Source organism: Barbatula barbatula (genome assembly GCF_947034865.1).
Source record: "Barbatula barbatula genome assembly, chromosome: 24".
NCBI classification, from domain to species: Eukaryota; Metazoa; Chordata; class Actinopteri; order Cypriniformes; family Nemacheilidae; genus Barbatula; species Barbatula barbatula.
The window spans coordinates 17,145,425-17,162,978 of NC_136787.1; the positions used below are offsets into that span (position 1 = coordinate 17,145,425).

General features: G+C 39.3%; 1 protein-coding gene across 4 annotated transcripts in view; it reads left to right on the forward strand.

Annotated features, from left to right (window-relative positions):
* Positions 1-17,554, forward strand: part of LOC306889603 (3',5'-cyclic-AMP phosphodiesterase 4D-like) — a 113,321-nt gene that overhangs the window by 54,649 nt on the left and 41,118 nt on the right. The window contains exon 1 of one of the 4 annotated variants that reach the window (XM_079448728.1): positions 12,498-13,650. The exons of the other annotated variants lie outside the window; for them this stretch is intronic. Coding sequence (XP_079304854.1) covers positions 13,565-13,650 — 86 coding nt within the window. The 5' untranslated portion in view covers positions 12,498-13,564. Of the gene's footprint in view, positions 1-12,497; positions 13,651-17,554 lie in introns of those variants that run through there. 4 annotated transcript variants of the gene reach the window in all.

Genomic DNA, 17,554 nt, shown 5'->3' on the forward strand with positions numbered 1-17,554 from the left:
TTCTAAATATCTTCTTCATTGTTCTGCAAAAGAAAGAAACGACATGCAGGTTTGGACAACATAGGGTACATTTTTGGGTGAACTATCCCTCAATACGCAAATCTGTTCACATGGATACTGGATTGATCTGTAGAATCTTTCTGAAATATTAATTGATTTTGTTTGTATGTGACAACTCTGATAAAATACAGCAACCTTTTTAGACACACACAGGTGCAGTCATTATAAAGACTTTCCATTAGCGTAATGGTTTTTATACTGAGCTAATGATATTTTTTATTCAGCAAAACTAATTCAGCAAATTGTTTTTGACCACTAGGGGGATGCAATCTGCAGCAGGATTGCTTCCTTGTGCTCTGTCTTATAATCGTCATAGAGCTGTGTGATGGAGCGTTCGCTGTCGTTCTGATGCTTCATACCTTCATTGGTCCACTCATCCTGATGAAACTATGACATGACATGGTCGGATTGTGCCCCCTCATTTTATCCTGTCTCCTCTGTACTTTTAGAGAGCGGAATTATTAGGACATGAAAGTGAATTTGTATGCATCAGTAGAGGTGTAGTCGTGCGTGGGCTTTCTGTCTAGATAAAGTGCTCTGTTAAAAGCAGATCGGACACGGAGGCCCTCGTTAAAAAATGAGCCCAAAATAAATGGGACACGAGGAGGGACCGTCGTTGATGTTTGAAAAGAAACTATTGCTATTGTATGACATATCGCTTTTTGCTCCCTGAATTCTTTATAAGTCGCTTTGGATAAAAGCGTCTGCTAAATGACTAAATGTAAATATAATAATAAGTCATATAGAGTTCAATGACAAGCTGTTCAATGTCAGTAGCCTGGAGAGGTTTTTATAAGGTTAGTAAATGGTGTTTGTTATTCTGCTGATTTTATTTTATTTTTGTTGATTTTACACACTGTTTGCTGTGCTTCTTGACTAATTATGTGTTAGTTCAACATACATAAGCAAACAGCCTCACCTCCGTTTACCCTGAACTGTTACGTCAATAAGTTAAGCGTGTGACTTTATGGATTGTGCAAAAAGTTGTGTTATACAGGATGTGCCATATTGTTACCGGTGTGTCTCACAAATCAGTCAAACTTGAACTGTCTAGTGGTCAATTTGCCTCGTAAAGCTTGTAAGATCATCCTTCAAGACAAACAAATACTTGCGCACACATGGTGCGCTCTGTCAATAATTGAAAATGTGTCATGTGAAAAGCAAAGTGGCATTTATACCATAAACGTTTCATAGAAACTGCGTCTTTTAACTGTGATTGGGTCTGGAAGCAAATTACCCGACTCGACTTTAGTTGTTTTAGAAGCGGCCCAACGACAATCTGCATTACACTTTCACAGATACACTGCTACATTTATGAGAACTGGGTGAAAGGTTTATTGTCACAGTCTGTGGATCGACTTTGATCTGACTTGCTTGTGGCATCCGGTCTAGCCCATCTCACATTGCTTTGCTTCTATAAAGTTTTTATGTATATATAGAGGCCGTTTTTGACGTTGGTGGAAACAAATCTACATAACAAAGCTGGAAATCAAGCTGGATAATACAGGATGTGCAGTGTTACACATTACAATGTGTTTGTAGTTACAGGCTTGTAGCACTGTATGAGGCAGCTTGGGAAAAAATTAAAATGTAAAAAGCGTTTGTGGCGAGCAGGGCGGGACGAGAGCCGCAAGGGAAAGGTGCGAGACCGGTGCACGCACCGCTGACGCTTGTTATCACTGATGTGCCCGACCTCGCGCCTTTCCTTCACGGCTCTTGTCCCGCCCTCCTCGCCATATATATTTATATATTATTAATAACTAACAACTGCCGTTAATAATATTGTACTAATAATAATATTCATATATATATATATATATATTATAGTATTTATATATATAGGATGGCCTATAGCATTAAATATGCATTAATATAATATATTCATAGCATTGATGCTTTTTTACAAAAATGTTGCAGTGATGTTTTAGATGAAAATCTAAAACAATGAAAGTCGTATCAGCTTTGCTGGTTCCAGGGGACACCTGGTGAGAAGTGTTTTCTGACGCTTGCCACTGTTCCTCAGATCCGCATGTTATGGTTCATTACGATCTCACACACTCACCTTTGAAACATTATTGCACCCTTAGTTTTAATTGGCCCTGGCAGAGTATGAAAAGGCTATTAAAGCGACCAAACCGTGTCTGGAAAGTCTTTTCAATCTTCGCAGAGCTCTTTGTTTTTCTAGCGCATTTGTGCGAGGAAGGATTAGTTCCCCCACCTCCCTTCATGTGCGAGGCAGCCAGGAGACTGTGAGGGAATTACTGGGAGCGGCCGGGATGCCTGATCTGGGATTGACGCAGGCAAAGACGCTCTATGACGTGGGGAACGAGAGAGTCTTCTGAGCGAGCCGAGCTGCAGGGTTTTGGGCTCTTAAACCGCCACCACGCTTCCATCTGTCTCTACTTTCACAACAACTGACTGTTTTTTAATCCCCCTCGCTTCACACTACCGCTGCCATATCTCTCTACCTGCTGAGTCCAAATTATTTTGTGTTTATCTGTATTTCACCCGCGTGAAATTAAAAGCGTTGAATGAGGTATTTATTAGTTCTGAATGATGATTAAGTGTACATAGGGGTCACTTTGTGGTGAAGAGGATATTTGCCGATATTATAATGCATTTATTGTGGCGTTTGTTTTAAATAAACGTGTACAGAGACATGTTATGTGTGCTTAAGGAAATGATGTTGGGTTTACTAGCCGGGCGTGACAGAGACACACGTATGTAAGCGTGCATGAACATGCACAGAGGTACGCACAACTGCTGTTGCACATGCACTGACGTCCCCACATTTCATTCACCGTAGTCTGTTTTCAGTCATTCTGCTGTCGAAATACTTCTGAATTAAATGAATCGCTTCGTAGAGTCTGCTAAAGTGGAAAACAGACATCACAGGAGTGTGCTGGGTCGTTTAAACACGAAACTTAGTTTTATGACCCACTGGCACAGATGTCCAGCACACGTATGGCAAAATGATTGAAGTTTTAAAGAGCCGATTTCTTAGTTTGTGTTTTCTTGGATTTCCCTTTGGCACTGTGAAGTATGAAAAGTCTTCAGAAAATTGCTTTCTTTTTTAACAAGCATTATTTAGTGCCAGTTAGGTCATATTCTTTCCTGCATCTACAACAGGAAAATGTCACCATGTCTTTTTTTGTAAATGAGGGGCTTATGATGAAATGTGCATAGCTGTGAATTATTATTACATCAAATTGAGGACACAAAATCACTGATGTGCCAGTCGTTGATGGTTCTTATACCTCCGTATATTATCACTGCTGATTTGTATAGTTGTGTTTTCGATGCATTGCGGTAAAGTCAGGTGTTGCGTTGAAATGCAGTGCCAGTGTTTATACTGATGTGTGTGTAACAATGAATGAAGCCTTAAGAATATTAGGTGTGGTAATTATGCGGAATGATATTGGGAAATAAGAGAGCAATTCAGACCATTGACGTCAGCGTGCCACGTTTCTGCTGCCGCTGCAGGTCTCCTGGCATGAGACGACGAGACAAACTCTCACATTTTTCCTCAGAAGCGAGTGAACGCATTGACTCGTTTTGACATGCCTTTTGTTTGGATTTTCTTGACGTATGCTGGGTTTTATTGTTTTGACTTTGGATTTGTGGTTTAAATGCTTGCGGAATGTGTTTGTGACAAATGAGTCAAACGCGACCGGAAATTACTCTCCAATTACCTGAACAATGAAAGATATCTTGACTGTCATTATTGAAACAATGATATTTGCAGAAAGATAATATAAATTCTCTAAACGCTGTGAATATTGGACGGGTGATCTCCATGCATGCTTTAATACCGTTTGTTATCCACGCACACAGCTCAAATAAATGATATTATGTAAGATTACCTTCCATTATGTAATATAAAATTCAAATGAAGCTTATGTAAGAAATGGTAAGTTCAAAGACAAAGAAGCCTTTATATCACACGTTTTGGGGGAATTACGCAATGCCACCTTCAAGCTTCACATGGGACTCTGAACTCAAAAAACAATTGAGACTTTAGATGCAAAAAAGAAATATTATCATTCATCATATTAAGAAATATATCATTTTAATTTCTTTAACTTTCATTTCTAGTCTCTGTTTTTAGATGATGTCACAGGTATATATCGATCAGATTTTATAGCTAAAACTATTCATTTTTCATTCAGTGTTGTTGTAACAGTTGTAATTCACTCATCTGCAGTTACCATTTTTAATTCAGAGGCATCACACGACGCAGCCTCCCATCACGTGAGCTGAAAGTGTGTGTGTCAATAACAACACGAGGATCAGCGTGTAACAACTGCTGTGGAGAGTTACACACTATATGTAGAGCTGCGTGGCACAGGAGAGAGAGACGGGAACACAAAAAGCTTATTAAACAGACTCTCGAGTCGCTCGTGTAACACATTACTGGGTCATCAGTGCTTCATCGTTCACTTCTTGTGTTTATGTGTGTTGAAGCGACAGTTCACCCCAACATTTTTTACATTTACTGACCCTAAGATTGTTCCAAACCTGTACACACTTCTTTGTACCGCCAAACTCTTTTTTGGGTGAAGTATCCCTTTAATATTTAGAGCACATGATTCACATGTGTTTCTCTGTTGAAGGTAAGTAACACTTGAGGATTCATTCTGTCATTGCTGTGAGTGCTGGTAAGATGATCAGAGATCAGTTTTACTGCAGAATCATCTGGTCAACTTTAAACAGATTTGCCTTTCACAGGATTTCTCTGCAACCTTCCCTTCTATTGGTCTTTCATCTGTACCTAGCCCTCTGTGTCCCGACCAAGTTGTTGCAAATCTATATTTCTTTATTCTGTTGAACACAAAAAAAGATATTTTGAAGAATGTAGGAAAGCAAACAGCATGGGGCACTTTACCAATGTCATTTTTCCTACTGTTTGGTTACCGAAATTGTTCGAGAGTAAATGGGGGGTTTACTGCCCCTTTAAGGTAACTGGTAAAATATGAGATCATGTGGTTCGCGTCATGCCACAACGCCCTTAGCTGAAATGCACTGTAACCCACTGCTTCTTGGGGCTTTATTGCTTTTACAAATGGTTATTTCATATGCGTAGCAAGGTTTCATAAAATAACGTAAATAAAATGATATTTAAGCTATGTGGTGCGGTCAGCTGTTAAAAATCTGGGTATTTTATAATGGCTTAGAACTCCACTCGGCCAATCAGAATCAAGGACTATGGAAATAGTTGTTTGTATTGCTTCCTTTTCTGTCTTTCTAGATTTATAAGGGCTTTAAAGCATTTGTTTTAGCTCTTGGGAAATACTTTGGCTAGCAAAACACATCGAGGTCACTCATCCAAAGAGGACAGAGAGCACTATTTGATTTCATAAGAATTCTAATGTGATGTTATGAGTCATTTTGTGGGACAGTGCATACCGTGGCCGGGTTTAATCAGAAACCGTTTCATATTCATTATCAGAAACCGTTCACCATTAAAATCTCCACATTCAGATTACCTTCACATTCTCTTGTTTTCTGGGGCAGCTGGATTGTATGGTTTTATGTGTGTGGGAAAGAAACGTTTTGAACGAAGTGGCCGTCGTTCGTAGGCTTGTTTCCCATGGAATTGACCAAACCACAGGAAAAATTTTGTGGTTCCACCCTCGTCATAAATAAACACAAGTGTGCTACCCCTTAAAGTTTTCCTGACCTTAGCATCTTGCATTTTTATCAGTAGTTACAGCTTGATGTTGCTTGCCTTAATGATGGAAAATAAATTAAGTATTTTTTTAAAGATATTACATATTTGTTTTGTTTTTTGTGGGTTAATGATATTATAACAGCGCAGCAGGTTCCGTGAGTCTAGTTTCTATCCATAGACGAGATCTCCATTGAAAGGAATCAGAAGTCCAGATTTGGCTGTAAAAGAACATGTGGATGCTTTCCCTTTCCTGGGCCTTAAGTGATGCTGCGCATGTCCACTGGGGTAGTTCTAGGATCAGTCCTGAATGATTGAAGATGACAAAGTGCTGTTTTTTGTAATGGTGGAGGTGGTGATGTTTTGAACTACAGCTTTCACATTGATGGGGTTTTCCGGACGGTTATCGTTACAGCTCTTTAGTGGCAGTGCGAGAGAATCTTGTGAGCAGTGCATTGTGGGAGAGAATAATCTTGTGAGTCTTAGGCTGCATCCAAAATCGCACTATGACAATATGTACTGAATTTGAATAAGTATCTACCTATGACCCGTCAAAACAGTATAGTATGAGTGGGAGTAGTATGAATACATTTCGGACATACTGCGTCCGTCATGTTTTATGATCATGTGACCCGTATGCTCTTTGACCTATGATGTATTAACAACAACCTGCACTTGAGCGTTGATAAAAACATAATTTAGTAACGAGAAATTCATTTATTGGCACTGAGATTACAAACGGACGTCCGCCTTAAAGTTTTCTGCTATATTTATTGGGTTTACTTTTGAAATTTGACCGTGGCTCAGCTCCCCGTGGCATCATGGGATAGATAAGTGTCCATCCGATCCACACTCGTCTCGGCAGAAGTAGTAGACCATCCGGGTATTTCTGGCCTACTTTTTCTTTGCACACTGAGGTTTCGGACATGGTATTCATGATGACTCATACTAATTTTCCGCTTCATTTTTCAGTTATTATTTTTACAGATTTTCCACGTAAGATTTTTGTTAAGATTTACAAAAAAACGAGGGGAAAACTTTATTTTACATTATATTTCCGACGACCCATCTGCGGCGAGCTGTGTTATTTTTATTAGTTTATTCTTTAAACATACGGTCAAAAACTATAAAATTACAGAAAAAGACAACACATTAACAAGAAATATTGGGAATCAATTGCGTAAATATCCTTTTTATTATACATAATTTATATAATATTTCAGTTTTTCCAGTTTAAATTACATTTTTTTTTCAGTGTATGCTAATGCAGTTAGTGAGACATCATTAAACAGCCCACACCCTGGGTCTTTATAGACCTGCATCTGCTGAGATCTTTCTACTGCAAATCTCAGTCATACAGTATGACAGGTTGGATGTGTTGTAGACGTATTCCCAGTGTTTGGACTCTGATGTGTACAATACAGTATAGCTCGTATACAATATATTATGGTCTGCATGCTTGTTTGTGGATATTAAAACTATCTGTAACACACTTTTAATGTCCTTTATTTTTTGGGTCTTTATCTTACTGAGGACATTGCGTAAACGATTCACACTTAAACACTTAACCAATTAACCATTTTATTTACAGTAATTGGAATAAATTTTCGTTTGTTGATGAACATATTGTAAATATTTGTTTATCTCATCTTTATAGTTTGCAAAAAACATCTGTATTATAGTTTTTTTTACTGAGGGAAGATTATTGTTTTTTTTTTAAATAGCTATTCTAATCTTCATCTCATGTGTTCCCCCTTATTTTTAGCCTTTATCAAAAGCACAATTCATTTGTCACATGCAAAAATGGACCTGGTGCCACTTCTTACAAGCATCTTTTTGATTCGTCTTTATTTTGACTGTGTGTTGTGGATACTTGAGCTACCTGCCCTGCAGGTGAGTGTGTGTAAATAGCAAAGTCAGGGAACAGCTGAGCACTATTAATTCACATGTATTATCATACAGCCCTCGCCCTGAGACCACTTTTTGGCTACTTCAAGGAATAGTTCACACAATAATCCACATGGTATGAGGTATAAGTCGTGACGTCCAGTTTATGAATGAACAGTTTGAATTGAAACATTTCAGAGACAATTTCACATCTTATTGTTCTTGTGTGTCTCTCATTTCTAGCTGTCGAAAAATTACGATGGGATTTATTTTTGTGTGAGCTTTTCCTAACGCCTAAATAGTAATTTTGGAGTAACCTGCATTGCTTTGTATGCAGGCCCTGAAATGAAACCCAAATTGATTGAGTTTGATTTATGTAGTCACATAGAAAGACCACCGAAGTCCAAATCTTTAGCTGTGACATCTTAATTTGCTGGAAGTTTACAGCTCCAGACTGCCAGTTCTCGGTGGCAGCAGAAGTGTTCCATCCTTCGCCGTGATGCATAATAATGAGTCGCTCTGAGGTGATGGTGTGTGTAAATGTCACTCGTTCCACTGACATCACAAGATTTCTCAAACACATAAAACATGTGTGTGGTTTCTTTCCTAGCCGACTGATGTTAAGGGTACGGTTCCTGTCTGTGACGCACCCTGGGCAGCACAAGGAGAGTTGATCCAATGTAAAGTTATTTAGGGACTTTCGTAGATAACTTCTGTTTTCTTTATTCTGAATCTATCGATCAACTAATGACTACACGCCTATTTGTAGGTAAACTCCACAATATTTCATAGGTTTTGTTTAATAGATCTTGAGTGTTTGTTTTGGACAAAGTCTTAGAACAGACATTAGCTTGAGATGTAATTTGGAGACATGTGAAGCACAATGAAGTACATGTCAGCTGTGCTTCCCAGAACCTTGCCATACGCTTGTGATCGTCATAAAACCTTCAAATTAAATTGAAGTTTGATGTGATTCTTTACTGAACGTGCTGGGTCACATTCAGACACATGTATAGACCAGCGGTGTATTCGGTTTGTGTTTGAAGAGCCGTCATCTCTGCGCTGCAGGGGTCGGGATATGACCTTGCACACCGCTGTAGTGTAAACCTGCCCTGGCTGTGTTTGACATTTTCCTTTCCAGCCTGTATGACTGCATAAATCCAGGCCGCTGCTATTTTTAAACATACAAGATTCAGGCATCTGATGTTACAGCAGGAAGATAAGAAGTAAATAGGTGTAACAAGAACAGTGGAAAATAAACAGGATTTTGTTTGTGCAGTGGGGAAGATAATAAATAAAGCGGTACTATTTTTGAGCATTTTTATGTATTTAACGCAGATTTGTCATTCGTTTTTGGCTTTTCTTCTGTTTAGTGTCTTTTTATCAATTGAACAATGGGCAAAACCGTCTGAATAGGTTCAGGAATCAGTTCAAATGATTTGTTCAATTCACAGCACGATCTACAATGTTTGAAGCGGCGGGTTACTCACTTCTCGTAGCGGGAAACTTAAAGAGCGTTGTATTTAGTGGATATGAAACTATATCTATCAAACCAAAACTGCAAATGCGTCATATTGCTTGCCAGCAATGATAAATGCACGCCATATTGGTTGAATACATTTTAGCTTTGATAAAACTACATAATTGTCATTTTCATCTAATTTTTAGAACCTTTATATGTTGTTTGTAAAGTGTTTGGTTAATCCACTTAAAGGGATGGTATGCCTTCACATGCACGTATGTACCATCAGATCAGGATGGTACCACCTCCGCCTCATTTTGAGCCAGGAAAAACCCTGGAAATGGGCCTTTATGAGGAAATATCTTCTTCTTTATCTTGACTATGGTTTGACAGTGGAGCGTTGTTTTTATTACTAAACTAATTGTTAAAAATACTGTCAATGGACATTTGCTGTATAAGAGACTGAATATTTCTCAAGTAAAACTGTGTCACTCAAGGTTGAGACATTGTATAGTCTCGTATCATCTATGACAATTGTTTTCTTTAGAAACGCAATCTCTGCTTGCCTCAACTTTAACTGGATTTGCAAAAATGTGGTTTTGTATTTGGCTTCCGACATAGTTTTGAGCAAGACTGCTTGTATTTTTGTTATGTTATGATTTCAGATTTTAGTATTATTCGTATCACAAATATTTCCACTTGTACTAAGTATTTTAGCAACTATAAATTGCTATATTGACAGTAGTTAAACTCATTTATGAAGCAAATTCAGCTTTTGTTTCTCCGGCTGTGCTTAATAGAGAAGCAGACTTATCTTAAAGACTCTGTGAACCGGAAGTTGCGATCGTTTTTACTTCCGTATTTTATATGCAACTCTGAGAGAAAAATTATTGCTTATGAGAAGAATAGTGTCCGTCTTTCTCTGCGATGTGATTGGATGTATAAAAACAGCTGTTGCATTTTGTAATGGAACTGGCAGCGGACCGACAGTTAAAGAGGAGGAGTTAACGGATGCTCGGTCCAAGCCTTTTAACATACGTCACATAAGATGGATAGTTATTACAGGATGGAAGTGCATTTTCAGATTTTAACAAAACATTACGAGGACACAATTTTTAGAAAGAGAATGCCCCACATTGATAAACTATTTACAATAAACGCTGCTATATTTAATGAAAAAATTGGCATTGTACTTTTTTATTTCATTGGGACTTTAAGTAGACACTAGCCAGTTGTTTCTGTTCATGAGTTTGTATATTGAAATGTATTATCCGTTCATATAAAACAATTCCACACGGTGAGGCTTTGTGAAAGCTCGGCTTTGTGTGTTGACTGTAGATCAGCTGGGGTCGCCTCCGTTCTTCAGGCCATTCTGTGTGCTCCATGTGTTCATGTTGATGTGAAGTGACTGTGTGCATCAGGCTCTCTCCTGACTGCGCTAAACACAAAGTGACATATGTGCCCGCCGCTGTACTACACCGATGTTTAATAATACAGAGCTTTTGCATTGTAAGGCCACTTAAAAATAAAGTCAACTGAACAAATCACAGCAGAAGTGTTTGGGAAACGGGATCTATTGATCTGACTGTACGAAATGTAACACGTGAGTGAGATCTCTTTACTATCTCAGTTGTTTCTCCTCGACAGCAATGAGATCAAATGGAGATTAAAAACTTTTGTTTAATTCTCAGATATTTCTCCCAAGGAATGGAGGCAGAAAGCTCACACATGTCTCTGTCATTAGCGTTTCAGAAGAGATGTCAACAATGTTTTTTACTAGAATTTCAAACTTTTAAAATGATCATGTTCTAAAAGCAAACTCTTATCTTAAATTATGGTTTCATGCTTTATATATATATATACATATTTTAGGGGCTTTACATTTTTGATGTGATTGGACAGTGGAGAACAGACAGGAAAGCATTGGAAAGAGACAAGAGATGCTCGGGACAGGAATCAAACTCAGGTCGGCCGCAAGTGCACTGGCATCATATGTCAGCGCACCAACCACAGGGCTTCTGACGCTAACATGGTTTCGTGCTTTTGACAGAAATAACACTAATAATACAGATTATATTCTTTGATAAATTAATTGCAATTCAACAACTATATATATGACTATTCTCACCACGTGGCCAAGGCCCCAACATTCAGACGTCACTTGCCATGGTTTCTGTTTATTTACTGTAAGATCCAGTCCAGTTACTGCGCCTGACGGTCAGCAGCTTTACATGTGCTGTCTTTACGTCATTCACAAAATGTTCGGCCGTCCTAGAAAAAGGTCTAGTGTATGCACATAAATTAACCAAACATAACATTCAGAGCACCTCAGCCATGCGTGACATCGAAAGCGTTCATTCAGCTTCTGCTCCAGCTACTTTGTAATTCCTAACGTACACATTCTATTATGTCACGACTATAGTTTTGATTTATGGTTGGTATTACGCCGTGTTAGGCCCTGCATAAAAACATCAGTCAGATTTAGAGTTGAAATTGAATTATGTCACATGGACGGATCTGTCAGTGAGCTTTTCATTGCGGTTACTCAGAGGGGAAAATTGAACAAGGATTGAAGGTGCTTAGTTGGACAGCATGCATAATTCTTCAAGACGGAGTGGTGTGATCGCAGTTTGTCCTAAAATGGAAGGCATGTTGGGGCGCCCTGAGGGGTGTGTGTGTGCATATAAGACACAATCGTCTGGTTTGGGGAAGAATGTGCTTAATGTGTGTATTGTCTAAAAGGAATTTCTATTAGCTCTAATGTTGCTCCGTCACGGCTCATGAGGCTTAATGGAGTTCTGAAATACGTATCACCAAATAAAACTCTTTTTAAAAAAACGAAACGATTGTTATAATACAGTAAAATTCATTAAATTGACATAGAATGACTCTTTTAAAGTGAAGAGATAACTTAAATATGACTTCTCTAATCTGATAGAGAGTCTGTTAGATCTCATTGCTGTCTTGTAGAAATGGTCTTGTGTTTATTTTATGACATTTTTAGTTTTCTCTCCTATGGGCTGACATAATAATGTTATGTGGTTTTAAACTCCAAACTATTTAATAATGATTTTTTCATTGCTAGTTATTTATTTTCTTTGCATTTTAATATCACATTTTTGCTTTTATCCACAATTCATTCAAATTATATATTTTTTTAATCCTTGTGTGTTTGGAATTAAACCTGTAACGTTTGCATCGCTCATGAAACGCTGTGCTGGTGATGTCTTGTCATTGCTTTTGACCTTTCAGATATTGTCATCGGGTTTAATTCCTGCTGCAGAAACAGGCTGGTCCAGCTGTCACAATGTGTGCTTTATTTAGCTCCGTGTAATGTTGGCCGGTCAGAGTTTCCCTCGCGGGGCCCCTGACGCTGAGAAACACACACGCAGTCTCTCGCAAACACACACACCCTGTTCTGCCCCGAGCCGGTGCTGCGGCAGAGAGAGCTGGTAGACGCTCTCAAGACGAGAACCGGGAACACCGCTGTGTACTGGAGAGAGAGAGAGAGAGAGAGAGAGAGAGAGAGAGAGAGCACCCTGGGGTTAGGAAGAGTGAAAGAGAGAGAATGTGTGATCCGTGGATAAGTGACTTGTGTGAACATTGAGAGATTGAACACGTGCTATCAGGCTTTTTGCTGCACAAATTCATCTTCTGCACGATGGCTAGCGCTGAGCGGCACGAGAATGGTCTGCCGAGACTGAGCACAGGAACGCAGTCAAGATGACACGGTTTGTTTTTTTTCACCGTCTCTTATCGCTCGCTTCATCTAATCCCTTACAGCTACTCCACCCATTACTTCAGCAAACAGCAGTGAATTAATTGAAGCTGTCGGAGGATCAAAAGCATACACAGTGTTAGACAGGAGAGGGGTGCTTTTTATTATTGGGAGGTGGGCTGTCTCAACCGTCTACATTGGAATACTGAGGACACCGCAGCCCATCTGAACGAATAGGACCTGTCATCCTTCTGTCTATGGCATCTGCGCTGTTTGTGCCAGGAATTTTAAAGAGGAGGTACGACTCCGGCTTTCCTGGAGGCACAAGCTTGTACATCTTTCAGTTTTTCTCCAAAATACTGTTACTAAGACTTCACAATGAGGATACACAATGAGTTTCAGATTGCACACCGAAGGCAGCGGACAGACCCTCGTGCTGCCCTTTGTTTGTTGTTTTTGCTCTACTACTATGGAATAAGCCCTTAACACGAAGACTAGCTGCAGTTTAGCTTGACATGCCAGTCATCCCGTTGCCTTAAACGTTTCTTTATGCACAATAGAGATTTCCACGTGTGAAGTATCAAGACTCCTGTGTGTAATAGAATGCTGATGCGCTGAGAAGATGGTGTCTGACTTTTTGTTTCTGAGATGCTTGGAGCACATTTAAGCGGAGGCTTGTAAGTAGCGGGTATGATGGCTGTCCCGAGGTCTGTGTAAGAGTTATTTATTTCTAAAAGGGAGACGCTGACCGAACCACGCCTTCGCTTAAATGAAGACCGGCCGCAATTACACAGGAAGGGATAAAAAAATGATGCACGTCAACAACTTCCCGTTCCGAAGGCATTCTTGGATATGGTGAGTAGTGAGTACATGAAAAACAGAGCGTTCACTGGGTAGTTTGCACACGGAACCCACGAGGATGTGTTAGCCTGTAGATTTGAATTCATCTTGATGTAAATATCACTGGGTGTTATTGAGGCTTTCCAAAGGTTGCCGTTTGGGTAAGATCTAGACAAAACCATGTCCATTTTTTACCCAACCACACAAAAATAAAACAACTCAGCATTTTTTTGGGGTTAATTTGCACAGATCCAACAAACATATTAGAATGGTGTGAATTAGGGCTGCGAAATATATGTGACTAATCGTAACATCGCAAATGTGCATATGTCGGAAGAATTTTGCAATTACGGATTTTAATAAAATAAATAAAAAAATTACATATAGGGCGCTTTGGATGATGTAATCAATGCCAAAGTCCGTTTAGGGAATTCGTGCCACTCTGTGGCCATTTTTACAACGCGCCTCCAGGCAGTTATTACGTAATTCTAACAAGACTTTTAACCCGTTTAATATTTAAATAAATATTTAAAAACATTAAAAAAATTACATTAACTGTTCCATAACGTTTGTTTCCTATGATCAAATTGCGCATAAAACTTAATTTTGCATGTTGCATTAGATACTACACATGCGCAAAGCTTCGCTAGGGCAAAATGAAACTGAAAGTGTCTTCATCTTGCGAAGTGGTCTATAGTCTATACGTTTTAGGTTGATGTGGATAGAAAAATAAATTTTGTATAGCATTTTTTAGCATGCTATCGCATTTCACATTTTTCTTTAAAATCGCACAGCCCTGTGAATTTTAAGGTCATGGGCGACACATGGGAGTGTTGTTTGTCTATATGGCTCATCCATGTTCACCATAAGGTGTCTGCTTCAGATGACACCTGGCAAGCACTATCACAGAACTTCAGTCCACACGTCCTCTCTCCCGCACCGGCGTCACCATAGAAGCTATTTATTTACACATTCAGTGTGGGTGATCTTCCTTTCTTTATTCCTTCGACGGGTGTGTTCCACACTACTTGTGCGACCGCCTCATGGATTCACCTGGCAACTTTGGGATTTCACAAGTTATCCCAGACAAAACTCCTGTCGACACCCGAGCATGAACAGCAGGCTGTGGTGTCATCACCCTCGATGTGGAAATCCAGCTAAACAAAACAGCGAGCGCGGCGCAATGAATCAGGCGTGACAGCTGTGTGCTTCGGGTTCTCTTGGAGGCTCTGCGGCATCTTTAATGGCACCGCTCTGACGTGCTGCTTTACGATGGTGATAAATGAGCGAACAGGAACGTTAGCGTGGCACATGCACAGCTGAACGGGGATGTGGTTGTGTTTGTTAGAGGGCTACAGAACACGGCGTAAGCTTAAGTGTTGGAGCGTCGCTGACCTGACATCATGGGCATGATCAACTTTAGTCACTACTCAAACAGACCATAAACAAGCATCACAGATGGGTTTAAATAAACCTTTGGTGTAACTTTAGTTGATGCTGATGCCAACAGCACTTCTTAAATATTTGAAGAGAAAAGAGATTGTAATTTGCATTATTGTTCACCTCGATCAATTTACACGATTGCAAAAACACTGTGTTATTTTCTTTCCAAGTAAGAAGTATTGTTTCACATGCAGGTAATGCTTGATGAATGTGAGGTTGTGAGTATCTTAAATTTTGCTTTTGTATAGCTAGTGAGCACACTTACCGTAGGTTGACAGCGTTTCTGAATAGACGCTCCTCAGAAACTGGAGGGTGGCATTTGGAGTTGGATTTTAGCCTCAAGACAACGCTCTTATCTCAGTCGTCTTACCTAAGGCAGCGAAAACGGTCCAGATGTGAAAGATGTTTCATGTGAAAAGCACAAATCCTCTCCACGTGTGATGCGGCTACTGTGTTTATCAGGTCATGACATGACACAACTTCATGAACCGCCATAATTACTATTATTAACTTTAATTTACTTCATTTGTGTTAATTGATTTTAAATCATTTAAAACATCCAGAAAAAAAGCCATGCTTCATTTGCTTCTGTTTGCAAAATAGATGGGGTGGATTCAGTGTCCAAAGATATTTTAATAATTGTTTTTTAATAAATATTATATTATTTAAATACAGCATTGTTTTGATATGAAGTAAATCAAACAAGGATAATAAATTACATGCATTTCAAATATCATGTGCGTCATTGCCTGGAATGAGGTTTGGAACACTGTAATGAAACTCTTGTTGAGTAAATGAAAACACATGGCAGGCGTGCAGAAAATGAAAACCAGGAATGTTAAGCATTTTATCACTACAGTTATAAGCACAAAATAACATAATCCCCTGTATTTCATTTTATCTCACACACATGCATCTTTACTGGGATATCTAAATGGGGCCATGCCATTGTCAGTTATTAATTTATTTATATAATTATTATATAATAATAATTTTTTGCCTTTCTCTGTGAATTTGTGCTCCTTCATTTTATCAATGGAATTGATCTGTTGAGATGGGCACTAAACAACTTCAAGGTCAAAGGTTGTCAGTATGAGGTTTGGTTTCTCAGTCTTCATGGATGTGCCGGTGACCTGGATATTGCCGTGCATTGTTGTTTTGTTGCTAATTGGTTGCTAATAAATGATTGCAGCAGAACGAGATATGAGTCTTCACTGCTTTCTCTAATAGACAAGCTTGAAATATATTTTAAATGTGATGTTATTCAGGTTGTGAGTTAAAGGGATTGCTTAAAGGGATAGTTCACCCCCCCAAAAAAAATTATTTCCAAATCACTAGTTCATGTCATGTCAAACCTTTACGACCTTCATTCTTCTGCAGAGCACAAAATAAGATATTTTGAAGAACGTGAGGTTGCCTTTTCAGATGATCTACAGGAAAAAAATATTTATTGGGTTTTTAAAGAATAGGCGCTACGTTACCATTACAAAGAGCAAAACGATTTGGCACCAGCAATAACACAGATGTGTTTTAAGAGTCACATGACCGCGTTGCTTGTGTCTCAGAGTTTAGCACTTCATCATCCTGGAGTCAGACGCAGGAGGCAGAGGCCATTATTTCATATCGCTCAGAGAGCAGACGCCTGCTGATTCACCACATCCCGCCACCTTGACACACCTGCATCCACTGGAGTTTAATGCATTACTTATTTAAAGTACCTGAGACAGCAGGGATCAAACACATGCATATTCATATGAACACGGCTTAGGGGAAGCGGCTTTGTGCATTCAATTGTCTTTTAAAGGCACTTTGAAGCCAGTCAGTTTATCAGAATATTAAGTGAATATTTTTATTCATAGTAGTTTTCCGAAGCATGTCACATTACATAACTCACTTCACCCAATGTTTTTCGGGTGTAAGTAGACCCGGAGGACAAGATGCGGTAAGCTTACAGCAGACAGGATGCTATTAAAAGACTCGTAGAGTACCGTACGTAGCTTGTGACGTCTAGAGATCTTCCCAGGCTTACGTTTGCGGCAGGGCATCCCTGGGACAGCCCACATCTACGCACACCCGCTGCGAGAAAGTCCGTGAAAGGGACGTCAGTGACATCACAGAGGTATGGTTTGATGGGATTAGCATTTGTCCAACAGCAAAATGACTAAACCTATTACCTCAGCCATGTGTTAATGCTGCCGGCATATATGCCAGCGTTAGGTAATCGGACGCTCGCTAATGCAGGGATTAGACTCCAGCAGCACTGATGGAAAAGCCCTTCAAGACAATGCAAATTAGGCCTAGAGTTCTAGGAAATCTCCAGAGAGTTGATCCCGGAGCTCAGATCGCTCACACGGTTGTACGCATCCTTGCGTTCGTTTTTACAGATCATTTTCAAGTCAGCACTAAACATGATTTCAATTTTTTCACATTTGGATTGCTGAGAGTGCAGGTTTAAATGAGTTTAAAACATTGTTTA